This window comes from Perca flavescens, chromosome 22 (genome assembly GCF_004354835.1).
Source record: "Perca flavescens isolate YP-PL-M2 chromosome 22, PFLA_1.0, whole genome shotgun sequence".
Lineage (NCBI taxonomy): Eukaryota > Metazoa > Chordata > Actinopteri > Perciformes > Percidae > Perca > Perca flavescens.
The window spans coordinates 27,162,881-27,190,524 of NC_041352.1; the positions used below are offsets into that span (position 1 = coordinate 27,162,881).

General features: G+C 39.6%; 1 protein-coding gene and 1 long non-coding RNA gene across 7 annotated transcripts in view; both read right to left on the reverse strand.

The window, feature by feature from the left end:
* Positions 1-27,644, reverse strand: part of LOC114548890 (uncharacterized) — a 590,132-nt gene that overhangs the window by 46,922 nt on the left and 515,566 nt on the right. The window contains 3 exon segments of the mRNA XM_028568901.1: positions 15,281-15,454; positions 21,429-21,605; positions 23,945-24,121. Of these exon segments, the coding sequence (XP_028424702.1) occupies positions 15,281-15,454; positions 21,429-21,605; positions 23,945-24,121 (528 nt within the window).
* On the reverse strand, positions 3,658-10,292 carry LOC114548917 (uncharacterized). Of its 6 annotated transcripts, none has more exons than XR_003691454.1 (8): positions 10,021-10,292; positions 9,376-9,437; positions 7,288-7,447; positions 6,807-6,861; positions 6,424-6,502; positions 5,377-5,444; positions 5,193-5,249; positions 3,658-3,700 (listed from the first exon to the last, which is right to left on the reverse strand). It is a non-coding gene; the product is annotated as an uncharacterized LOC114548917 (long non-coding RNA). The 6 variants fall into 6 exon arrangements; XR_003691456.1 differs by having other exon boundaries at positions 6,768-6,861; XR_003691455.1 differs by having other exon boundaries at positions 6,761-6,861.

Sequence of the window (27,644 nt, forward strand, 5' to 3'; positions counted from 1 at the left end):
TGATTGTCTTGCCCTGCCCTGATGATCACCTGTCCCTCATTTGCTCATTACCTCATGTATTTAACTTCCCTTTGTCTCTTGCCAGATTGTTTTATGTCCATTTGTGTTTCCACCCTGTCTGTCCGTGCCTTGTCAGCGTGTCTAAGCCTGGTGCCTTTGCTTTGGATTCTTCCCTGCGTTGTTTTGTAAGTTTCCCCTGTGAGTTTTTTTCCAGCATCTGTGCTGCCGTTTTTTGTTCAATAAATCCTTGAGGTCAAACCTTCTGCCTGTCTTCTCCCTGCATTTGGGTCCACTATTCCCTGCTTCCCGTAACAAGATGAATCAAACTGAGTTCATTCTAACATTCCTTTCCTCTACAGTCCACAGAGAGAAAACGGACTCAGAGACTTTGACAGTAAAATAATTCATGTTGGATTACAGTTTCCGATTGCTAAACGCAAGCGAGCACAACTGGAGTCACACGTACAAAACTAACTACAGTCTGCACAGAAACTGTAGAAACACCAAATAAGAAATAAATAGTTCTACATTGTACTGTTTGAGAGAGACAGTGAACAGGTAAAAGAGCAGAGATACCAATATGTCCAGGTAAGATGTCTGAGGTTATATACACAGTTGTGAAAAACACTTCCTTTATTTTAGTTAAACTGCGCACTTTCAGTTTTTCACAAAGTTATGGAGTAAAGGAGTTGGCAAGGGAAACACGACAGACATAAGTATTTAGAGATAATGTAGGTTCACGACAGAAGCTTAGTTGATAAAAAAACTTGTAAAACTTCTGATCTATTACATACCTTTAGTTTGTAACATTTCCAGTACTTATGTAAATTACCACAGATACAATATAAATATCTATTTACTGTAGGTAAGCAAACTGAGGATTTTCTTTTCATTCTTGTGTACCGTGTTTACTGGTATAAAAGATTTTCACTCTTTTCTTGAAGAAAATATAGTTTGGGTATAGTCACTTAAATTATTCAAACTGTAAAGATGAGTTTTTCATTTCTGTATTGGTGTTTGATGCTAGTGTTTTTACACTCAGTGTTTTCTGAGTGACACTGTGTGTGTGTGTGTGTGTGTGTGTGTGTCTCAGTGAGGATTGTTCTGAGACTTTAGCTGCACTGAGCCTGTTCTGAGACGTGTGTTAAGAGTTGTGTTGCTTTGAATGAGTTTTGCTGGAGATGTGAACTGTTTAGCTCAGGTAACGGTTTGTAATGCAGAATTTAGTTAAAGTTTTGCACATGGCTTCATGTGCCCACTGTTGTTTAGCAAATCGAAGAAAAACAAACACTCACCCTGCCTCAGCCTTCAGTTTCCTCCTCCTGCTCTGTTCTGGTCTCACTAAATGGAGTCTGACTCTACTCTTCCTGTTCTCATGGACCCTGATCTGCTCCTTCCCCTCTTCACTTACAGGAAATCAACTGAGTTTATCTAAGAGGGTGGGTGTGTGTGTGTGTGTGTGTGTGTGTGTGTGTGTGTGTGTGTGTGTGTGTGTGTGTGTGTGTGTGTGGCAAGTTCTCTGGAACCTTATTTAAGTTTCCATGTGTTGGAACCATCCAGTAGTGAGTTAAACATTATCGTTTTCATCAAAGGATTTCTGGCCAACATGTGCTCAGGGACAATGGGCCTGAGACAAACAAGGGCCTTCATGGAAAATTCCGATCCATATCTCCTCAGAAAAGAGTGTTCACCCATTTTCTAGCAGCCTGCAGGTCACACGTAAGTATTTTTGCACAAAATGGCCACAGGTCCGAAAACCCTGATCTCCCATTGGCTCCTGGGACCATAAAATAGCATGGAGCCAGGTCAGGGGACCTGGCCAGCGCCCAAGTTTGTGCTAAAACTTCCATTTTTTAAACAAAGTGGATTTAATTTTGGTGCTGGGAGCACCGTGGATCCTATGGGACCACACGCCAGTGTTTTCACATCTGCAGGAGAAGTAAACGTTTTTTCTTCTCATAAGTCAACTGGAACTAACTGCTGCTCCGTTTAAGGGAAAAGTTTTCTTCCATGCATAGCTGACGAGCAATTCGGATTTTTCCGGAGTTTCCCGTGGAAGTCTATGGGATAATCCAGGACAACACACAGTAAGAAGGCTTACGGTCTGGGCAGAGATAAATAATGCGTTTTAATGAGTAACTTGCTATTGTTGCTATTTGTGTTGCCATTAATGTGATCGGATTAATAAGCGCTATTGGCGCGTGTTTGATTTATTAATCTGATGGTGACTACCTCGTCCCATTATTTTGCTGTGAATGTATCATTTGATCACGATACGGTTGATGTGTTTGATTTATGTAGCCTGGTTTAAAACTGTAAATGCCACATTTCTTTTCTCCCGCTGGGAAGAAGTTAGCTACTGTACTGAATGAGAGTGTGGTCATTGTCAGAACCTCTGATATCAAGACTCAAGGTGTCTTTCCTTTCTTAAGGGGCTTCCTTTCCTCTATCACTAACACACACACACACACACACACGGACATACACACACCCAAGTGAACAGCTGGCCAACAGCGAGTCACCTATGTCAAATAGCTACACAGCTAGCACATAGCGAAGTAGCTAACTCTTTTGACTACCACACGTCTGAGAGCTAACTGACTAGCTTAGTCATGTGGTGTTGCAACGCAGCCCAATACCGCCCTCTTGAGGCTAAAAGCTTTCGTGCAGCTAACACATAGCCTAGCTTCAATGAGCTAACGGCTAATCTGGGTGTGATCAAGCAACCCCCGGGTTTTTTTCTCGCTCTCTAGTTTGCTTTGTTTTAGATTAAAAAAGGTATATTGGTTTTAATTGATCGAAGAATTATTGATCGACCATTGATGATTTTGAAGTTAATAAATTCTACTATACTTTAATTAGCAGTTGTCTGATTATTTGTGTACTTATGGTAATAATTGCTGGTTGAACATAGGTCAATGCTTAGTCACCCTTCCTTTTGTTCCTTTAAAGAATACCAGATAGAACCAAGTTAAGATCTGTACTTTAAAGGAATACCACCTAATGAGACCATTCACAGTTTGATTGTTGGTCCCTGACTTTGCAGGGTGGTGCCCAGTTTTGATTGTATATTTGATAGTTCTTCTGATAGAAGTTATTCATAACCATATTCATAATTGTATTAATATTGATAAATCATTGATAATTTGCCAATAATTAAATCTGTAGGCCTACACCTACGAATACCCAACTGCGTGCAGAAATGGTGCGAAGCAGAAAAGTAAAACAAGAGCTCACACACTGCGCTTATTCAGCCTCACTAACGTTTCGGTCGGTCTGGACCTTCGTGAAGACATTAAGCTCCGTCCATCCTGTGAGCAGAGCTGTGGGACATTAATCTCCTGTAGGAGAGTCTCTCAGCAACATGTCAGTTACATAATATTACACAGAAGAAAAACAGGAATAAGTCTGACACCTTCAACACTCAGTCTATTTACAAGAATATTTATATAAATTGCATGAATGAAAAACATCGGCATGCAGCTTTCATGCGTCAAAGTATAAAAATATGCACTACTTCTGTTTCATCTGCAGGTCTGACAACATCCCTCTTTTAAAGAGCTCAAAAAACACCATCTTTTTGTTGTACTGCACATTGCTGCAGCTCCTCTTCACCCTGTGTGTTGAGCTCTCTGTTGTAGCTACAGAGTGAGGCATCACACTTCTGTTCCATCTTTGTTGGGAGTCAAACGTGCAGTACCTAGGTAAGGACTACTAGCCAGTCAGAAGCAGAGTATGATGGCGTGCCACGGTAGCAGTTAGGCAAGCATTATAACGTGCGTTACAAGGTGACGCACCTTTGTCACTGAAGTGGGTTATATTTGTGCTGGGATCGTTCGTTTGTGGGTGTTGTCTACGTTGAGTCTATTGCGAGTAGATTTGTTTATTTTTATTATTAAAAAAAAAATAAAAATCAACACTTTAAGGCTCTTAGAGCACTCCATGGTGTCTCATCATCCCGTCCTCTGGGGGAGACAGTTTGCAGATTAAATGTGTGAGCTTTAGTCCCCTCTCTGTCTGGCAAGTGACGGGATGCTGCTACATGTTTCGCAGCCCAGTTTATCATCTTTAAAAATGAGCAAGCCGTCCGTCGAGCAATAAATCATTTTTAAAAATATGTACAATTGCAAAAGTTACGGGAAAACGCATCGTAACAGTATTCATAACAATATTTGATTTCTGAGGAGGAAAAAGCTCCAAAAGGTTGACGTCATGTGTCTTTTCAGCACGGTCACATCAAACTGTAATAAACTAAAACATTTCATTCCCCCCCCAATTCAACACAGTCTCACTCCCTACTCGTCAAATGTATGACGCATGGTCAAGGAAACCTGCCGTCAAGTTTCAACGAAAGAGGTGTACCCTTGACAGTTATGTTAATCCCTCACCGTGGAATATCGAGGAAAGAAAAAACAAAAAAGAACACACCCCTCCCCCCCTTAACTCAAAATCTGTGACAGTTTTACAATTTGTATTTTTAACCCAGCTTCCCTGGCTGAAATTTTTTTTATTAATAAATGGACAAAATTCCTGACAAAGCACACCTGTGAAGGTAAAACCATTTCAGGTGACTACCTCAGGAAGCTCATTGAGAGAACACCAAGGGTTTGCAGAGTTATCAAAAAAAGCAAAGGGTGGCTACTTTGAAGAATCTAAAATATAAGACATGTTTTCAGTTATTTCACACTTTTTGTTAAGTACATAATTCCATATGTGTTCATTCATAGTTTTGATGCCTTCAGTGAGAATCTACAATGTAAATAGTCATGAAAATAAAAAGGAAACGCATTGAATGAGAAGGTGTGTCCAAACCTTTGGCCTGTACTGTGTGCATTTCTTTTAATCTTATTTCAGTCTATTTCAGCCAGGGAAACTGAGTTGCTTTTTTGTTGATTTATATTTTTAAACTAACACTACATCTATCAACATTTAGCCTATTTAGATGTTATGGTATTCATTTCTTTATTTTAATATCATTTTGGCTTATTACCGGTGAAACTGTTGTTGGTAAAGGAGGGTCAATGATGGATTTGAAATAGTTTGCAGACAAACATTTTGAACCCATTTATAATTTAATCACTGCATTTGCTCTTTAAATGCAAACAAAAAACTGCAATTATAAGCAGCAATATAAGAAAAGGTTTTATTTAAATTTAAAATTATTTAAATTAATGTAAAATATTAACACTTACAATCTGACTTTATTGATCATTCTCCCTTTTCTGCTGGTTGGTCTGCTGGATAATTTGCTGTGAAGAGACATTACAACATCGTGAACCACCGGATTACATCCTCAATTATACCACACTTTATTACATATAAATAATTTAAACAGATGCTTTTATGTCTACTACAGCATATCAAGCCGATACTTACAATTAATGTCTTTTTACTCTGTCAAGGAGTTCAACTATGTCTGGCTGATTCAAATTAAGTCTCTCCAACTACAGATAAAACAACCAAAGAGACCTGTTAGAACCTGGAGTGTTGCTCAATTCTAACTAAAAACTATTATAACTATACTGCATCTGGCAATTCTCACACCATAAACTGAAAGGATCACACCCCTCTATATTTTGATCATACTGCTCTAATTAATGTGATCATCACTTCCATGAGACGTGCCAGGGTATGAGCTTCCCTCCACATGTCCCATGTTATGGGAGACTTTGACTTCAGGTAACTGAAGCACAACCACCTCCTCCTGCAAGTCCTGTGAAAAATAAAAATATATAAATATATCTATTTTTTTTAAACTTTACCTAATTTATTTTTTGCTTTGCCAAAAATATAGTTATGTACACATGTATGGCAGAAGTGTATGCATGTACGTACATACATTTCTGCCATACATGTATACATAACTATATTTTTGGCAAAGCAAAAAAAAAAGTTAGGGAAAGTTTAAAAAAAAAAAAAAAAAAAATGGGATATTATCTTACTGCAATTGAGCTTTTTTGATTGCAAGTTCTCCTTTGAGGAGCTCACACTGTTTGTTTTTCTCCTGCAGCTCCTGTAGGGTAGATGTCAGCTTACGCTGAATACTAACCTTCTGCTCTGAGGAATTTACTCACACTGGAAGAACTGACAAACAATTATAAAACAGCAGTCACATACTATGATGAGAGCACCTTACTGTATGAAGTCTTGATTTTTAGGGGAGAAATCGCTGTCAATCAAGACCGCAAAAGTGAATTCAAAATATTTCTAAAATGCTGGGAACACAGGCTCAACGTCAATTGGGTGGGCAAAGAAACTCAGCTCCATGTTGGCTTATAGCACAAATGTATTCTGTCTCCAAGGACTGAGTACCAGACTACTAAGAGGGTCTAACATCCCAGAAACATTTCAAGTCTATATTTAAAGAGGTTCTCCAATTGTAATATATAAATCTCGCTCAAGGTGAGCTTGTAAAAAACTTACATCGTTGGTCTCCCGGACATCACACAGTTGGGTGCCGAGATCCCTGATCTGCTCCGACTGATCCAGTGATGTCTCCACCCTGAAACCAAGCACAGACCAAACAGGCAGTGGCCATTAGTTGGACAATACATGGTAGGACGCTTTCAGAACAAGGTCTCCCCATAAACTGAAACTATTTGTTTTAGCACCATGCTATATTTCACAGAGTACTTTGTGCTTCTTCAAGTGCCCCCTCAAAAATGTTTCAGTAGTAGCGTTTCCTTTGATGTTCCTGAGCACATGTATGCCATCAACAAATGAGTGTTGTTGTGGGGATCATAATTTCTAGTCTCAGCACCAAGGACCTGCTCCAAGGAGGAAACAGTAGCAGCCAGCTCCGTCACCTTCCTCTCCAACAGACCCCTCTTCCACTACAGCCCTGACGCAGGACACGGCCCTCTGAAATTTAAGGAAAAGAAGGAAATGTTAGCAATTTTATAAGCTGATGAAGAAAAATATTTGGACCTGTAGCACCTCTGGTCCTAACCCTTATTGGGTAGATTATACACTTACATCACTCTAGGTCCTATAGGAGAATACACTAGGATTAAATGACTCACAAAAAGGGAGTAAGTGTTGGGTTAACAGTTGACAATTTTAATGCTTGTCACCATGAATCAACATAAACATTTACAGCATTCACAGACAATACTGTACGTAATTAAAATCAAATAATTAGGTCCCTTCTGAGTTGGGTGTTCCAACTCAATTGCTCCCTAGTATTGAGGAGGAATTGTTCAACCTCCAAGAAAGAGAGTTCAGTCTTGGGGGGGTGGGGGGAATATCCAGATGTGTGTGTTCAATGTCAAGTTCTAACACTACTACCTGGGTAGGTTGGTGCGTGTCTTATCTGTGTCAGAGTGAATCCCTCTGTTGCAGGTCTTTATGGCTGGCCACACCATATCCAATATTGTCCACAGATCTGCTGGGCAAGGCTCGCCAACCTTCAGTTCGTCAGCATTTCTGGTACTCGACAAAAACCAACCTGTACATATAGTGCTGACTTATAGGTTATCTGATTCTACTCAGACTACATCAACTTCTTAATCAAAACAAGTATAGACTTATACAAAAATAATTTCTTGTATCACACAATATTTTATCTACAAAGACTGAATTACCTATCATTACTTACTATATGTCATGGTATTTTAATAAATTAATTCTCTTTTTTAAACCACTTTTCTTAGCAAACATTTCTCTTTTTATAGAGGTTTAATATTTTACAACTTAAACATGAAAAGTGAATATAATTATGGGTGAGGCTATTTGCACCCCTGGTACAATTAGCAGTGTATGCTATTTGTACCCTGGTGGAATTAGAAATGAATGCTATTTGTACCCCGCCGGTGCACACAGCAATGTGTTCTATTAATACCCCATCTGGTACAAATATCAATGTATGCCATTTGCACCCCTGTGCATCACAGTACCTTGGCATATATTTACACAGTTATCCATACTACTCATGTATTACACCTTGTTGGAATATTATCGCTCACATTTTTATCCCAACCAATCCCACTCCTCTTGCCTAAACCAACCAGAGAAGGCATATTCAGGAGTCTTCCCCCCCTACCACCCTGCGTTCGCAGGCCCCGACTTACGCAATTGCATGCAAATTATCTAATCCAAAATTACAAAATCACCTCACAGGGGAAATCAAACTCTTAACTCCCATACTAAAAAGGTAAGCATTCTAACCATTCACCTGGCAGTTCTTACAAGATGTTGAACAAAAGCATCGGTTGCTAGGTAACCATACTGTATAAAAAAAAAAAAAAAAAAAAAAACAACTCGATACTAACTAACAAACCAACGGTTGTATGCTTTCACTGAAGACAGAAAGCGCAACTGTAGTATCCATTTTCGGCTAGAAATTCAATTGTTATAAACTTTAGAGACAAAACTTCCCTAATATGCCAGTTTCTGCGGCCATGGAAGATGAACGTCGGCCATGATTTCGGTGCACGCGAGCAGCGTGTTTTTGTTGTTACGTCACAGGGTGTGAATAGCTCAGCTGTGTGGCCGAGGCTATTCGAACCGCAAATAGACACTCCGTACAATTATTTCTTCAACTCACTAAACGATGCATTTTAACAACCAGAATGAGTTAAATCATATTTAAAGTGGATTCATTCTGCTATTCAAGGAGCTTTAACAGCAACACAATAAGTGAAATGCTCCTTTAAGGTTTCACCACCCTGTCTGTATCGCTTTGCTAACCAGAACTAGCAATTAGCTTGATGATTAGCATAACATTTAGCAAACTTTATCACCAAACAACTAGCAATATGGATTAGCCACTAGCGTTCTATTTTACACATTTAGCAATGGCACAATGCACACAAAAGTACCGGAAAACATTTGGAAAACAGTCATATAACTCAGTTTGGTTTTATAGCTAAAGTTGGAACTTAAACAGCGGTTATTAATTTTCTCCTCACAGTGGCTAGCAAAAACATGCGACACGTGTGGCTACACACCGGAGTTCAAAAACATTAACGCGACAGGAATTCTATCCAATATGTTCACAGCTCGCAACCTAATAAAAAGAGCAACTTATAAACACCAGAACGGTTTAATATGTCTGGATTAATCAAGGTTATGGAACCATTTTATGGCATTTTATACCGGGAATTGCTCCGTTCGCTCATAGCTGAGTATCTGTTGTCTGCTCGTCTAGGTGTTGCATTCAAAAGTGAACCCCGCTACAAAAGTGGGGACTTCAGGTACCGCTCACTGCTTTATTACAATCACACTGTGCCAATCGCACTCTGCTGGAGAAAACGATTATGTGCAGCTCTAAACACCACATAGGGGTTTAGTAGCCCTATATTTCATATGGGTTACAGACAGACATTGAACTATTTGAAAAGAAAAAGGAATGAAATGACCAAAGCAACTTTTTACCTGCAGCCAGATTTTCTGGCAGTTTGTAGATTTACAGAAGCTTGGTTTAATTCTTCCTTCATCTGTTGAGTACAAGTTCATTTAAATTAAAAAAATTAAAATCCTCATTCTTATAAGACGAGTAGAAAAGTGCTTCACAGCTCTGAGATTTCTGTGGCACAGTGCGTGTCCTCAGCTGTTCCATCACACTTTAGGCCTAAAAATAAACAGACACAAACTAAAATGCTCCAGGAATAAAGAAGAAAAAAATAAATAAATAAAAATAAAAAAAGTCAAACATTTACTTTGGAAGGCAGTTTGAACAGTATACTCCATAATCATTTCTGTACTTGTATTTAGATCCACCAGAGACTCCTGATACATAAAGTGTTAAGCTTTAAGAGGCCTGTGTTTTCATTTATATTAATTTTAAATTAATCAGTTTAGTCCTAACTCAATATCAGCTAATTCTGTAAACATTATTCCATCCTCTCAGAACAAAAGGATGACAAGATATAGTCCAGTTTTATTTAAAATTACAGTTTATATCAATACAAAAAACATCATATACTCAACCTGCAGTATGACATGTTCAGCATCTTCTTTAACCCCACAGTTGCAGAGACAGACAGGCAAAGTAAGCTTTAAGGAATACAATAATCATACCAACAAAGGTGTCCAGAGAACAGCAGGCAAAGAATCTCAGGATACAGAACACAAATAATGACCTGAAAACGAGGTAACGAGCAAACAAAGGACAGGTGAGCCAATAGGTGAAACACATCAGGGCGGGGCAGAACAATCAGACTGGCTGGAAAACACAAGACAGGAAGCAAAACTAGACAAGACTCAGCAGGAAAACTGAGGCTGTGGGCGTTTCTCAATCTGTGTTCTTCTATTGACTTGTGTTCTTGTGTTCCCTGTGAAACGTCATCTCGTGTTGCCAAAGTACTGTCCCAATTCACAAGTTCGCATTTCACCAAGAACAGATAAGATTCCCGGAAATGTTCTTGACACGCCCATTTTACCGAGGATGCATTGGTTGGTAACTTGTATGAACTTGGCAGCACCCGTATCCCAACATTCATTTCGGTATTCAATGATGGTCAGGTGTCTGGTACATAGACAGCCCAAAAACAGGCCAATTAACAATTTTCGCTATCTTAATCATCACTAAATTCACTTCTGAGAACATTTTAGGCGAGAAATGACTGTTTTGATTTTGAATATAGGCAGTCTTGCGAAAATCTTTGCCGAATTGACAATTTGCTCCAAAGTTTTCGGAGTTTTTGGATCTCCATAAAGTAACGCGGCCGCCAGCTTGCGCCTGCCGGGGCCGCTAGCTCGGCGCTCGGACAGTCACACTCGGAGACCCCGCTGTACACACACACACACACACTCGGAGACCCCGCTGTAGGACCCCGGAGGTCTTTTAGACCGGTCCTGTAAATAAGAGGCTTTTATTTTGCCATTGACAGATCAATTGTTTAAATATCACAACACATGTCCATCATAAGATTAACGGGAACCTGTGGTTAATTGTCTTTTTAGAGTTAAACTCCACAAGCGCACACACACACACACACACACACACACACACACACACACACACACACACACACACACACACACACACACACACAGCGCAGCAGGCAGAGGCGGGGGAGAGAGATATACCCGTTTCTTTTCGGGAGACTTGTTTAAATTATGCCAAAGGCTATACATTATATTTTGTATTTGGTTCATATTTGTTTAGGTGTATTTGTTTTCTGATTTATTAGAAGTTGAGTTTCAGTCTGTATGATAAATTAACAGTTGTAGCCTACATAAAGTGGTAACATGCTATGACGTGTTATGTAGACTAAAGGGGAGACACCAACCTTTATAATTTGAATTGCTAATTTCCATCTCCCTGGGCATATACAGTGGACTACAATAATATAGGAATGATAATTCCACATAACACTAATAGTTGTAACATTATGAGGTTTTCTTGTCCGGAGATTGTTTTAATACAAAGTGGTTATATTGTTGTGGTTTTTATTTCTAGCTGGTATTTTGGAGCCCTGCAGGTAGCCTCTGTGCTGGGGGTGTTGAGCAATAACAGGAAGAACACATCGTCTCAAACTGTTAACAGCGTTTTTTTTGTGCTTGTGAATTTGCGAGTTTATTCTTCCAAGAACAACCAGCAGTTAAAGTTATACATTTCAGCTGTGCTTTTCCTACTACGACAAGTCAACATGTCTGCTGTGAAAACGGTCCATAAGGACAAAAAAAACTGAATATTGTCTGTGTCTGTGTGTGTGTGTCTGTGTGTGTGTGTCTGTGTGTGTGTGTCTGTGTGTGTGTGTGTGTAGCTACATAACGTTAGCAATATATCTTGAAGTGTTAGGGAGCAGAGACAAAGTATTTAGATGAAGTGAGTTGGTTTGACCACGGAGATGGGATATGCTTGCTTAGCTTCACCGCAGTGACTGAAGTCGTGTGTGGTCATGCAGTAGAGGTCGGGGGTGTGGCGATGAGATCATCGATACGGACGTATTTGTATTCGCCATCCAAACGAAGCCAAACGAGAGCCGTTTTCGGATTTTTTTCACTCCGAGACCAGGTTTCAAAAAAGTGCGTTTTCAGGCAGTGCGTTTACAGAATTTGTTTTGACGGTCAGCCCAAACGAAGCAAAACATGGAAAAAACGTTTCCGTGTGGATGGCCCCTCAGGCGATGGTTTTATCAGACTGATTTCATAAAATGGCATATGTATGACATGCCAATTCGTATGCCATTTTTGACGCTTTTTAGCGTGTTTATCAACGCCGTTTGGCCTCCATTTGCGATTGCATGTGAATAGATGCTGTAGTGAGTAGTACAAAACTTTCACCCAGGAGACCGGGGCTCCTGTCGCGTTTCCTTTGTTGTTCTTTTCCTAAACCCAACCCGTCCACTGTATACAGCGCTCAAAATGCGTACAGATAACACTTTATGGCTTTAGAAAGTGGCGTGTATGTTTACGTCCGCTGTATACAGCGTAGACATACATGCAGATAGCTCAAAATGTTTACAGGTAATACGCCACTTGGTTTAAGAAAGTGTTGTTTACAAGCTAATAAAACCTCACAAGCAACATTGTTGGAAATCTGAAAAGACAGGCAATGGTCAAAATCCAAGGGGAAACTGGAACTCAGGAATACAGGAAATAGGTGCAGGGGAGACAATGAGACAGTAACACATAGGGGCGGGGACAGGTAATCACACAGGCGGGAAAGTTGAAGACAGGAAGTAAATAAGACAACACATCGGGGAAACAGAGAGACCAACTAAACACAGAAACTTGACACAGGGACGAGACATGACAAAAAGTTCAAGAAAAGAGCAAGAGACAGGCTCTTTGAAGCGTGAAGGCTACCGTAGCTGTAATACGTACTTTGAACTGCGTGGCACCAGAGAGTTGATTGTGATATATGATCTCATCGCTAGATGGGGGGAATTCCCACACATTGGACCTTTAAGGAGGTAAATCAGAAGGTGAATTTAACCCCCAATCATCTCACAGGCAACCTCAGCTTTTCTTTACATTGAACCTCTGTACACAGCATAATAGGAGCACCAAAGTCTGCAGAGTGCTGTTGTCTCATCATCCCATCCTCTGGGGGAGAGAGATTGCAGATTAAATATACTTCTCTACTTTTAAGTGTTTCATCAATGTTACAACTCATACCTCTGACACTGATACACAGAGATACACTTTGCCATCTTTAAATCAAGTGTAACTACATTATGATACCACTTTCACTAACTGATGGTTCACATCTTCAGTTCAGTGTTCAGAGCAGACAGATGCTGCATCATTATTTTGGGGGAAACAGAGGAAATGGTGACATCTGCTGGCAGAAAGCAGAACATGAACTGTGGAGATAACAGCTGCTTCAACGCTGATCTCTGAGAGGAAAAAGCTCCACAGGTTGACTTCATGTGTCTGTTCAGCACGCTCACATCAATCTGTAATCAACTAAAATACATGATTTATTGATGTTTTGAGTCAGTTGAGAAAGTTCAGTGGAGCTTTGAATTTAATTCAATTTTATTAATAGTATCAAATCATAACAAGAGTTATCTCAGGACACTTTACAGATAGAGTAGGAGTAGACCACACTCTATAATTTACAAAGACCAGTAATTCCCCCAAGAGCAAGATTAGCATTTAGTGCGACAGTGGTTTTCTGTTTGTTACAGGCAAATATGTATTTATATATAAAATACAAACTGGTAAAAGAGGTAATAAGGTAACTTGCTCCATGTGACATCAACTTCCATTGTTACAGTTTTTTACAATCACTTTGGCACTAATTTCAGAACCTTGACGTCATTTTTCAAAACTCTAGACACAAAACTCCAATGAACCAATGATCAAAATGCAATTTTTTTCAAATCTCTAACACTTGTTTCAATTGTTCGGATACAATACACATAAACCATAGATCATTTGTTCATTTAACAAAGATCACCTGTTCAATATGACACAACTTAACATCAAAGTACTACTATTTCAAAAGGCAATTCACACATTACATTTCAGATGATTGTCTATTAATTTCATTACAATCATCTAACTATCAATCCATACAACTGATCAAATTGATAAGTAACTGATGCATTACTCTTAATACATAGTTGTATGGAAACAGACAAACAATATTCCATGTTTAGATGAAAGTTTCAAGATAACGAGATTCATTGTCACCAGTTAGCGTGGAGCATGGACCAATTAGACTACATCATCTATGGATGTCATATTTCATCATACTTCTTTACTGTAATGTACTACTGTTTATCAGACACTGTTTCTATGGTCCCATTTACCACCTTGTCATACTATTTACAGTACTGAACTGTATGCATGCAGGCCCTTGGAACAGTTTGTCCAATTCTGCCAACTCGTTACTGATGATCAGGATATATAACTTTTATTATATATATATATATATATATATATATATATATATATATATATATATATATATATATATATATATATATATATATATATATATATACGTACTGCACCACATTGTTCGCCATGCCCATAGGTTTATCCTATAGGTTTATCCTATAGGTTAATCCTGCGGCCGGTTTAGCTCAGCTAGTTGAGCAGGCGCACATATATAGAGGTTTAATACTCGTCGCAGTGGCTGCGGGTTAAACTCTGACCTGCGGCCCTTTGCTGCATATTAAGACATGAAAGGGGAGAGAGAGCGGGAATGACTCCCCCTCTCTCTCCCCTTTCATGTCTTAATCTGCCCTATGGAAATAAAGGCCTAAAATGCCCGAAAAAATAAAGAATACAGTAATCACTCCTTTGTTTGGTTTTTACAGTAAAAGCAATATGAGGAACACTGCATTTGGTGTTTTACAGTAGTAGTTAATTATTTTGCTTTGATTCAAATAAACCTAGGTTGTAATCATACCAATACATATCAATACATTTCAGATTTTGTTTACAGTAATGATTCCACTGTGTCTGTAGTATTCTCTCTTCTAGTGCAATACTTTTACAGGGATGTCGTTAAATGTAGTACAATGTAGTTCAATTGGGTCCTCTTCCAGCAGGCCTCTCCCGGTGGCCTTCAGCGTTAGTCTTCGGGCTCCTCACGCCACCATCAATGTCTAGACTCCATCGGGGGGTTCATACTTTGGCAAACACAACAGACCCGTGAAAACTCCTCCATGCAGATTAATTAATGCCATTAATTATTCTACACCCTCCAATACAGTAATGTATCCTGATTGGCTGACTGTTCTGTCTCTCCTCTGACAGCTTCACTGACAAGGTTGGAGGTTTACAGAAAATACTGGATCTTAGCTTTGATACTAACTGGGTTTAGTTTGATACTGCTGAAACCAGCATGGACTGACTCCAACCCTCTACTGACCTCAGAGTCTCCAGTCTACAGTCTGGACTCTCCTTCAGATCACACAGCTGCTTCACGTCTGACTCCTTCAGGCTGTTGTATCTCAGGTCCAGCTCTCTCAGATGGGAGGGGTTGGACTTCAGAGCTGAGGCCAGAGCAGCACAGCTGATCTTTGACAAACCGCAGTAACTCAATCTGAATAAAGAATAAATTATGTAACTTTAGAAGACAATGTTCCTACTTGAAATCATTCAATGTTTAATCATCTTTTCAGAGCTGAAGGTTTAGAGAACATCCTGAGGCGCCGCCCCCCTTGCTGGCGACTCTGCTACCACTGTGTCAGAACTCGGAACGTTTGTGTTTTATGTGTTTTTGTGACTCTTTGAAAGTCTTTTTAATTCTGGATTATTAGCGTGATTGATCCTTGATGACCTAATCATGATTTTATTTAACAATCGGACCGTTGTTTGCCTTCTGTGGCTGTGGACACTGATTGTTTGGAAAGCTGTACAAACAACATCCCAGGCTATGAGAGAGCCCGGCCTGCCCCTCATGTACAGCCGGCATGAGCTCCTTCAACTGCGTGTTTTTGTACCAGGACTACTGAATCATGATGCCGATCTGACAGATATCAAGCCCAGGGCCAAAGGAAGGAAGAGGGGCAGCAGAGGAGGTGTTCGGGTACGAAACCGTCGGCGGGGATTTAAACCTGTTTTACCTTCGGTCATTATGGGGAACATCCGCTCCCTTGTCAACAAGGCGGACGAGCTGACCGCTTGTATGAAGTTTGATCGTATGTTCCGGCAGACCAGCCTACTCTGTTTTTCTGAGACGTGGCTGTCCGACAGGATACCTGACTCTCACGTGGAGATGGATGGTTTTGTACTTCATAGGGCGGACAGAGATCAAGCAAACACGGGTAAGAAGCAAGGTGGACGCGCTGGTTATCATAAACGGGGATTTTAATCATTGCTCTCTCTCCACCACTCTGCCGTCTCTTAAACAAATGGTGACGTGTCCTACGAGGGGTGATAAAACTATTGATTTGTTTTATACGAACGTTAAGGATGGCTATGTTTCTAATGTGCTTCCTCCGCTGGGTAAATCGGACCATAACCTGATAACCTTGATGTCTAAATATACTCCGGTGATACGGAAACAGCCGATAACGTCAAAGACTGTGCGCATCTGGTCAGAGGATGCCTGTGAAACACTAAGGGGGTGCTTTGAATGCACAGACTGGACTGTGTTCTTTGATGGTGATAATGATCCGGATAGTATCTCTGACAAAGTGACTTGTTATATTAATTATTGTGTTGAGTCTATAATTCCTTGTAAATCAATCAAATGCTTTCCCAATAACAAACCATGGGTAACCAGAGAAGTTAAGATTGCAATAAATAAGAAGAAAGCTGCTTTTTATAGTGGTGATAAAGATATAATTAAAAATGCCCAAAGAGAATTGAAAGTAATTATCAGACAGGGTAAATTAAAGTATAAGGAAAAGGTTGAAGGAAACATGTCCTGTAATAACACAAGAGGACTATGGAATGGTATGAAGTCTATTACTGGATATGGGTCCAGTAAACCCAGTTTATGTAATTTGGGTGTACAGGCTAACGATGCCAATACTTTTTTTTGCAAGGTTTGATGAATCTGACTTCTCTACACTTCATGAGAATGTTCTTTTTAATCTTAGGCAGAGCAACTCTGAGGACTGTAGCCCTGCTATTATTCTAAACACTGAAGAGGTTCGTCAGCAGTTAAGGCGTACTAAATCAAATAAGGCAGCAGGCCCTGATGGTGTGCACCCACGTACCCTAAAAGTGTGTGCTGACCAGCTGTGCTCCGTTCTCCACTCACTGTTTTCTTTGTCTCTGTCTTCTGCTAAAATCCCGGTTATGTGGAAAACCTCCTGTCTGGTCCCTATTCCCAAAAAAGCTAAGGTGTCTAACAGTCTTTCAAATCTGAGGCCTATAGCTCTGACCTCGCACATTATGAAGTGTTTCGAGAGGGTTGTACTAGAGCATCTGACTAGACAGGTGTCTGCCTTTCAGGATCCTTTGCAGTTCGCATACAGGAAAGGTGTGGGGGTAGATGATGCACTATTATATATGGTTCACAATATTTACAGTCATCTTGAAACTACTGCCAGTTCCGTTAGGATAATGTTTTTTGACTTTTCGAGTGCTTTTAATACTATACAGCCTCATATTTTAGCTAGTAAATTAATTGATTTTAAATTGCATAATACCACTATTGCCTGGATTTTAGATTACCTTTTAGCACGACCACAGTTTGTTAGAATTGGTAACAAACATTCTGATACCATTCTAACTAATACTGGAGCACCTCAGGGCACAGTTTTATCTCCCTTTTTATTTTCTCTTTATACTGCTGACTACAGGCATAGTCAGCCATCTTGTTGGGTACAAAAATTCTCGGATGACACTGCTTTAGTGGGTTTACTTAATCAGGGTGATGATCTTGCCTACAGAAGAGAGGTGCAGTCTTTTTACACCTTGTGTGAGTCTAACTTTATGAAACTGAACATAGGAAAGACCAAAGAACTTGTTATTGATTTTAGGAAGAAAAAAGAGAAGGTCCTTCCAGTTACAATTAATGGGCAGTTGATTGAAATTGTGCAGTCATATAAATTCTTAGGTATATACCTGGACGAAAAAATTAAACTGGAAGGAGAATACGAATGTCCTAATGAAGAAGGCTCAGTCGAGATTGTTCTTTTGAGAAAACTTAGATCATTCAACATCAGCACAAAGCTCTTAAATGTTTTTTATCAAGGGATTTTGGCTAGCGTACTTTTTATGCTGTACTGTGCTGGGGAGGCAGTATATCTGTTGAGGACAAAAATAGGATAAACAAGTTAATCAAGAGAGCTGGTTCAGTTATTGGTCTTAACCAGGATGTACTGGAGGTTACTGTAGAGAAGAGGATTAGTTCAAAACTAAAAATTGTCCTGCTTTTTGAAGGGCATCCATTACATCCTCTGTTCAAAGGACTCAAGCTCTTTCAGTGAGCGATTGGTAATGCCTCGGTGCTCTAGTGAGCGCATGAGAAGGTCTTTTGTTCCCGCTTGGTTAGATTTTATAACCTACACTGTTAACCGTTGGATATTATTTTTGTCTTTTATAATTTATTTATTTATTTATTGTCTCCTTATCACGGTCTATTGGTCTACTAGTCCAGAATTATTTGTTTGTTTATTTGTTTTTTAGTTGTGTATTGTGTTCGATTGCTGTATGGTTGGTGGCAAACCAGTTTCCCTATCGGGATTAATAAAGTTTTTTCAATTCAATTCAAACACCTGAACACAACAGGATCAGGATAAAAACTATAAAATACAAAAAGTGAAAAGGATCTCTAATTAATATTAATGTCAACATGCTGCTGCTTCAATAAAGACTTTGTTGTGAAATATTTAGTGTTATTCAGTTATATTAAGGTTTTAAAATCTGTAGCTCAACATTACTCTGCTGCATTGACATGAATTAGACGTGTTCACTAAATGCAATATATTTACAATAATTACACACAGTAAGCTGTAGTTTTGACAGGTTAAACAGGATCATCTTATTAAAGTTTATTATAAATCAACATGTTTCATTGTCTTGTGAATGAAGTGTAGCTGATCTTCACTACCATCCTAATGTTTCAGGTAGAGATGAGTCTTCTGAACACATCTGCTCTTTAATTAGTTCACTTACTGTACAGCTCTAGAAAACACCACTATCCTCACATGGACACTAATCATAGAAACTAATCTAACAGTTCAAATCTGACTTTCCCTACATTCATAGTCTAGTCCATTTTATTTATACAGCCCAATATCACAGATGACAGATTACAACATTAGTTACAACTACAAAAAAGGCAGCACCACTTGACTATGGGGGTTGGGGTTAGCCGATCTGTGTATGTGTGTTTGTGTGACAGAGAGTAAGAGTGTCCACTCCAGTCTCCACGTTGTAACAGCCTTCACTTTACCGACAGTAGAAACAACAGAAGAAGACACTGGGTCTTAAGAAGCTTGGTGTTACCAAAGGTTGTACAAAGTATATTTTGTAACTTAATCAATAGTTCTTTTATTACACCCATCCTTAATGTGGCATATCAAATATATTATTTTAATGAGAATTTGTATTTTTCTTATTTGTTGTTCTATTTTTTATGTGTCCCTTGTCTTTTTTTCAATGACTTTTCCTTCTCTCTCTTTCTTTATTGTCTGTATTCATTTAATTGTTCCTTTCTTCCTTTTTATAGACAATGTTTTTATGTTTTTTATATTGTATATATTTCGTTGAACTTTTTTAAGGAACCCATCATATTCTGACCTCTCTAAAGTAAATTAAGAAAGATTTTGGTTTTTAACATAATTGTGTGTATGGCAGCGCCCCCTTTTGGCTAACCAGCAGCAGTAGCTTTAGTTTAAGTTTCACTTTCAGTTGTACATTTCCATCAGATGTCTATTGAGTGTGTTGCAGAGCAGGGTGCTAGTGCTGTTTTCTCCTGCTGCATTTTTTTCTTTTTACATTGTTGCCTTGGATACTATTTCTCCATAAGTACTGTATATGTTACTAAAAATGTTTTTTGAAGTAATTGTACTTGGCAAATCTTTGGTTTTTTGGGGTTTTCTAATGCCAAATCACTAAATTGATAGTTAGCATGGCGATTAGTTGTGACTGAGCATTTTCTGTTGCTATAAATTGTCAGTTTGCACTATATTTAGGTATCTGTATTAGTTTCATCTAATGTCTGTTTGTCTTTTGCTCTTTGTTACAGTTTTACAATATAATAAGGAAAGTTAAGTTTCTTCATCAAACCCTAAGAAAAGTTATGCCCTGTGTTTTTTTGGAGAACTTTAAACTGTTAGCTAACTGTTGAGTTTTGAAGAAGCAACTCATTACAAGGACAGTGTACAACATGTTGAGGGTTTTCTGGGTTTCTTTAGCAAGATATTTTTTATATATTGTTTGGCGCATTTATTTTTGCAATCATAGTATTGTAAGTCACAAAATGACTTTTTCTTCAAATTGTGCAGCCCTATTTCTTTTATTTTCTTTATAAAAGCTTTTCACATGTAAAAACATCACATTGAAGAATACATCTTATAGATTTCTGACAAACACTGATCCAGTTTGAGTCAGACTACATCTGGGGCCTATTGCACAAAAGTAGAATAAAGAAATCCAGGATAAATTAAAAAGCGCAGCTTGACTTAGTGTGATCCACTCATCGCGGCTTAATCGGTTGCACGTTTGCCGAGCCAGGATAAGTAGGTGAAGCTATGTCAAGCCAGGTGTACATAGCTGGGATAAGTGCACGTTCACGGATTTCTTAAATAGACCACGGTATCGATCACAGATTTACTGATGCAGAAATGGAAAAGATTTGTGCAGCAGCAGCTTCTAATGGAAATTTACTAGGAGGTGAAACATATAATATGCAAAAAGGGAATTACGGCTGTTATCAAATGGAAAAAAAGCCCGACAGACAATAGCGGACCGACTGAATACGTATGGATTTAAAAAAAATCTACTTAGTCACTCCACGTTTTAATTGCTTTAATATGCATGTTTTATGTGTTGGTTTTATTGCTGTATATGTTTTTATGCGCTAAATGTGCTGGTTTTAGTGTAAAGTGTCTTTGAGTAGCCTGTAAAGCACTATATAAATAAAAAATATATATATCTTGTTCCTGGGAAATTTATAAGGACTAGGCTTAATTTCAAAGCGTATTCAAAATGCGAGAATTTGTTTTACAAACATATGCACAAATCTCCATAAGCTATTTCTAATTCTAAATATCTTTCTACAATTAATGTTCATACAGAACAAGCATGACTGGACAAAAACTAGAAAAAAAGTGACTTCAATACACACTGTAAGCATATCTGTAAAACAATATAGCCTGTTATTATTCATGTTTTTTTATTCTCACTCCCAAGCTCCAAGATGACGAGTGACAGCACCAAAATAAAATGATTAAGAAGTTTTGTGGCACTCCAACACATTCTCACTCCCATTTGGTAAAAAAGGACATTTGATCAGGTGCCATTGTCGTCGTTATTGATGTTAAAAGTCTCCTTTTAGAGTCCGCTGCACGGTGTGGGAGATTTACACTGTACAAGAATAACATAGGTGAACTGACCTCAGAGTCTCCAGTCTACAGTTTGGACTCTCCAATCCAGCACACAGTCGCTTCACTCCTGAATCCTTCAGGTTGATGTTGCCTGTCAGGTCCAGCTCTTTCAGATGGGAGGGGTTGAACTTCATAGCTGAGGCCAGAGAAGCACAGCTGATCTCTGACAAACTGCAGAACTTCAATCTGAATGAAGATTAGATGTGTTGATGTTTTAAATGTGTAGCTCAGCATTACTACGTCCTAATCAATGATCTTACCCCTAACATTATTGTTGTTTAAAAGTAGTTGTTAGTTCTATGTGCAGTGCAGTTTTTATATTAATGCAGCATACAGGTGGAAAATAGCAATTGTGTTAAAACCTGGTACAAAGCATCTCTCCTTGTTTTCATACACAGTTAATGTTTAATTATGCATTGTTCCTGTCTGAATAAAAACAAATTGCTAAGAATTATAGAAAATGGCCAAATTTAAATACACAAATCTTAATTTAATAACCTAAGTAAAGATAGAAACATTGGCCCTCATGCACCAATATCTTACTAAGTTTTCTCTTAAATATGTTCTTAAGAAAAGTCTACGCGGATTCATGACGTGTTCTTAAACAGCAGAATTGTTCGCACCTGTGTTCTTAGGATTGATGAATCCCACGTCTTTGTAACTGAAAGCATGTGCCAGTTGTTCCTAATTAGCATAAGATAACGCCTCGCAAATTCCCATATAAGGACATGAAACTTCCTGTGCACCCCCTGGGAAGCGGGAGACTGTCAGTGGTCAAGAGATGGTTGTCGGAGTCGCAGAGGACTTGTACATTGCAGTGGTGGAGGAAGTACTGAAACTCAGTACTTAAGTAAAAGTACAAATAACCAGAGACATACTTACTTTAGTAAAAGCAGAAGATGTCCACTACCACAAACAAGGCCTGGCTTTTAAAATAAGTTCCTATCCTAACCAGCATAAAGCGGAAATGTGTTGTTAGAATCGGAATGCGGTTGCTTTTATTCATGGATTTTATTTCAAGATGGTTTTATTTTCTTTAACCATGCAAGTAAGCAAATAAAGTGTGTTAAGCAGTGGGAATGGGGAGGCGATGTGAAGAGGTCGAGCCAAATAAATAAGATATGAACGCGTCTTACGCAGCCTGGCGGAAAAGTAAACAACGCTGTGGAGAGAAATAGATGGCAACTATGATTTAAAAACGTAAATAATAAAAAACAAACATTTTCATTTTCACTTTTACCGGAAGCTGTATTACCGAGTGTCAGCGGCGCTGCTCACGGGCTCTGGAGCACCGGAGCAGCTTAGCCAATGAAGGATCGGCGGTGACCCATATATATCTATGGCAACCAAACTTCACTGGTCAGACAAACGTGTGACCGTCAGGAAGACGTTTTGGCAGGGGGGAAAACTGATCAGAAAATGTAACGGAACATTGTAGAAATGTAGTGGAGTAGAACATATAGATAATTGCTGCAAAATGTAACAAAGTAAAAGTCAAAAGTAGGCTATGCACTATTGATTCTACTTAAGTACAGTAGGACTACAGATACGTGAAATATTTACTTAAGTACAGTAATGAGGAATTTGTACTTTGTTACATTCCACCACTGCATTTTGGCCCTATAACTAGTGCGATCAATCACCAAATAACGCAGGATTTAATCAGTTTAATTGCTGATATAAATTGCAGTGTTAGGGCCCTCTTTTAACGATCTAAAACACAAGTATCAATTGTTAAACGCAAGTAGCTTTGTGGGCGGATCTCTTGAGCTGTTGCTATGATACCGGCGGGATAAATGAGTCTTGTGCCCGACGCAAATCTAAAATGGGTTGGTCTGAAGTAGCTAGGTGTGGTTTGGGCGTAACGTGCAATAAACCAATCAGAGCGTCATCTCAAATTCCCTTTAAGAGCAGGCGCGCTTGTTCCATAGTGGATTGCTATTATGACGGCAGATTTGCCCGACGCACGCCAGCGGGAGCTGTCCGGGATGCGGCAAAGTAATAAGTGCCCTTCTTGGCCGGGTGGCGATGTTGCTGCGGCCTCTCGTGCGCATCTCCTCAAGACTGGAGAGGATTGCTGCAGCCATGGAGCGTGGGCCTCCAAACGCACCACCTGCTCCTGTTGTGCCCCTTCCTCCTCCCCCCACTCCATCTCGCGCATTGCCACTCCCGGACTCCTTTTTGAGGACTCTACTGTAAAGTGTCTCCTGACCGAGCTAAACACTTGTAGCACATTTTCAGTAATATTTGTATTATTGTTTGCAAAATTGGGAACTGCTGCATCCGTGCAGATGAGAGAAGCAAAGTGTATGCGCGTTATGCACACGCTACATTAAGCACCCCTAGAATAGCATCTGAATAACGCGCCACTGACTTTACACTAGCGCCACTGACTTTAGACTAGCACCACTGACTTTACACTAGCGCCACCGACTTTAGACTTGCACCACTGACATTCAAAACTTCTGTTATGGATTTCCTTTTAATAGATTTACACTGTACAAGAATAAAATAGATGAACTGACCTCAGAGTCTCCAGTCTACAGTTTGGACTCTCCAATCCAGCACACAGACGCTTCACTCCTGAATCCTTCAGGTTCTTGTTGTAGCACAGGTCCAGCTCTCTCAGATGGGAGGGGTTAGACTTCAAGGCTGAGGCCAGAGCAGCACAGCTGATCTCTGACAAACTGCAGTCAACCAATCTGAATAAAGACCAAATGAATAGGTAAAAATCCATTCATAATCCAAATAGTGTGTTGATGTTTTAAATTCAATTCAATTTTATTTATAGTATCATGTCATAACAATAGTTATATCAAGACACTTTACAGATATAGTAGGTCTAATCAATGAGCTTTTCCCTAAAATGAGTAGAAAACTTTGTCATTCTGTTGTTATGGGTCATCAGACTGTGTCACATTTTAAATATTTGGGAATAATTGTGGACTCACTACTGTCCTTTAGGAAACATGTGAAACAGGTGTGTAAAACTGTCAAATTTAATTTAAGAAACTTTAGATATATTAGAAATCAGCAAAACATTTTATACACTCAATGATTTTTTTCAGTCATATCATACTGTATCACAAGCTGGTCACAAGTTGTAAAAAACAACACTAGTTCTAGTGCAAACTCTTTGAAATCAAACACTCAAGAGAATGGAGAAAAAGCCATCAAGTTATCATCATTGTGACATAATCCAAAGACATAATCTTATGACCTTTGGCAGTTTTGTGTTTCTTGCTGATGTTAGTCTAGTCTATAAAGTAATCAATGATCTGGCCTCTCCACCATTAAATGAGTTTGTGTCACTGTGTTCAGACACTGGGAGGAGAACTAGGACGACCAACAGAGGTGACTGTCCAGTACAGAACAGATCTACTGAGTCGGGCAGATCAGTCTTCTCTGTTAGAGACACAAAGTATTATAACTCAGTACCAAGAGAGATCAGAGAATGGAACTACTTGGCTGGTTTTAAATGAAAGTTGAAATCATGGCTGAAATCAACCCAATCATGCTCCCATCAATCATCAACCCAAACAGACAATCTTTATGTAGTGAAGTCCTGTTGTTGTGGTGTCTAAATGTGATTGTATTGCTGGTTCTATATTGTTGTGGTGTTTTAATGTTGTGAAATTGTATTGTTTTTCATGTTGTGGTTTTTGTTGTCAAAGTAGTGGTTTTGTGTTTATTGTTGTAGTGGGCGAGTTTAAATCTTGTGAAATGTAATTGTTGTCTTTTACTACAGTGTTAGATTTCCCTTTTGACAGAGATGTTATTATCTGTTTCCTGCCCAGGGACTACAGATGGAAATTAGCTTATAGCTAATTATGGTAATGCTAAGGAGCCTTCCATTGACCCTGTCAAATAAATAAATAAATACAATTAATAAATAAACTGTTACTGATGTTCAAGAGCTGTTTTATAAAACCACAAATATCACCAAAAGTAGTGAGGGGAAAATATAAAAATATTTTTTTTGGGGTGTGATTTAGAAGAGTCTCATGTTTGATTTATAATCTAAATATGTGTGAAGTGTGTATCTTTACTCTAATACTGATGGCTTCAGCTTTACATTGATTTATTGTGTTGATAATCACATCTGGACTTACCGAGCCTTTCTGCAGTTCCTCACAGCTGGAACTAGTCTCAGTTTTCCCTCCTGTGATGTGTTGTACTTCTCCAGGTCCAACTCATCCTGAACCTCCTCTGACATCTGCAGCATGTAGGCCAGAGCTGAGCAGTAGATAACGGAGAGGTACTCTGATCTCTTCTCTGACTTCAGGAACTCTTGGATCTTCTGATGGACTGAGTGGTCGTTCATCTCCATCAGACAGTGGAAGATGTTGATGCTTCTGTCAGGAGAGATCCCATCACTGTTCATCTCCTTCAGGTTGTTGATGGCTCTCTGGATGATTTCTGGATTGTTGTCTGTCTGACCCAGCAGGCCTCCTAAGAGTCTCTGGTTGGTCTCCAGAGAGAGGCCATGAAGGAAGCGGACAAACAGGTCCAGGTGGCCATTTTTACTCCTCAGGGATTTCTCCATGGCTCTCTTCAGGAAGACATCCAGGCTATCTTTCTTTCCAAAATTCTTAGAAATCTTCTTGAGAAAAGACTTTGGGTTTGAGTCCCTGTGTTTGAAGTCTGGTCCCAGGAAGTCCTCCAGTACCTGTGTGTTCCTGATGGTGTAACAGTGGAACAGGTAGACTGCAGCCAGAAACTCCTGAACGCTCAGATGAACGAAGCAGTAGACTGTTTTCTGGAAGATCACACTCTCTCTTTTGAAGATCTCTGAACAAACTCCTGAGTACAGCGAGGCCTCTGTGACATCCAGACCACAGTGCTCCAGGTCTTCTTGGTAGAACATGATGTTTCCTTTCTCCAGCTGTTCAAATGCCAGCCTCCCCAGCTTCAGAAGAACTTCCCTGTCAGCCTCCATCAGCTCCTGTGGACTCGTCTCATGTCCCTCAGCATACTTGAGCTTCTTCCTCTTTGTCTGAACCAGCAGGAAGTGTGAGTACATGTCAGTCAGGGTCTTGGGCAGCTCTCCTCTCTGGTCTGTAGTCAACATGTGGTCCAGAACTGTAGCAGTGATCCAGCAGAAGACTGGGATCAGACACATGATGTGGAGGCTCCTGGAGGACTTGATGTGGGAGATGATTCTGCTGGACAGCTCTTCATCACTGACTCTCTTCCTGAAGTACTCCTCCTTCTGGTCATCAGTGAAGCCTCGTACTTCTGTTACCCTGTCAACACACACAGGAGGGATCTGATTGGCTGCTGCAGGTCGGGAAGTTATCCAGGCGAGCCCGAGGGAAGCAGCTTCCCCTGGATGAGGTTTGTCAACAGCACGTTGACTGATGACTTCTGTGTGACATCAGAAACAGCCTCATTGTTGTTGAAATCCAGGTAAAGTCTGCTTTCATCCAGGCCATCAAAGATGAAGAGAAGTTTAGAGCCAGCGAGCTGCTCTGCTGGGACCTCCTGTAATGATGGATGGAAAACACGGAGCAGCTCCAGAAGACTGTACTGCTCATCTTTGATCAAGTTCAGCTCCCTGAAGGAAAGAGGAATCACCAGATCCACATCTTGGTTTTCCAAACCCTCGGCCCAGTCCATGCAGAACTTCTGCACTGAGAAGGTTTTTCCAACCCCAGCGACGCCGAGCATCATAACGACTCTGATGTGTTTCTGTTGGTCAGGTAAGGCTTTAAAGATGTCGCTGCACTTGATTGGAGTTTCATAAAGGGTCTTCATCTTGGAAGCTGTCTCGAGCTGCCTCACCTCATGTTGGGTATTAACTTCTTCACTCAGTTCATCTGTGATGTAGAGCGCAGTGTAGATCCTGTTGAGGAGGGTTCCACTTCCTGTTTGATCAGCTCCTTCAGTCACACGTTCATATGTCCCCTTCACATTGATCTTATGTCTATGCTGTCCACCATTCTCTAGACAAAAGGACAAAGGTGAAAAATCAAAATAAGAAGATCAGTTGACAATCTGGTGATAGTTTTTATTATCAATATGAAAACCAAATAGTAAAGGTTATAAGGCAATCATCCCCTCTTAAAGTAAAACAAGATTTTCTAATTGTTTTTCTTTTGAAAGAGAAGCCTCAGAATTGCTCCTTTGTCTCTCAGCCTCTGACTGTGTCTCAGTGAACATGTTTGATTGACAGCAGAGGAAGCAGAGCATCAGCAGCTCCTGTTTTTTGAATAGCACCAAGAA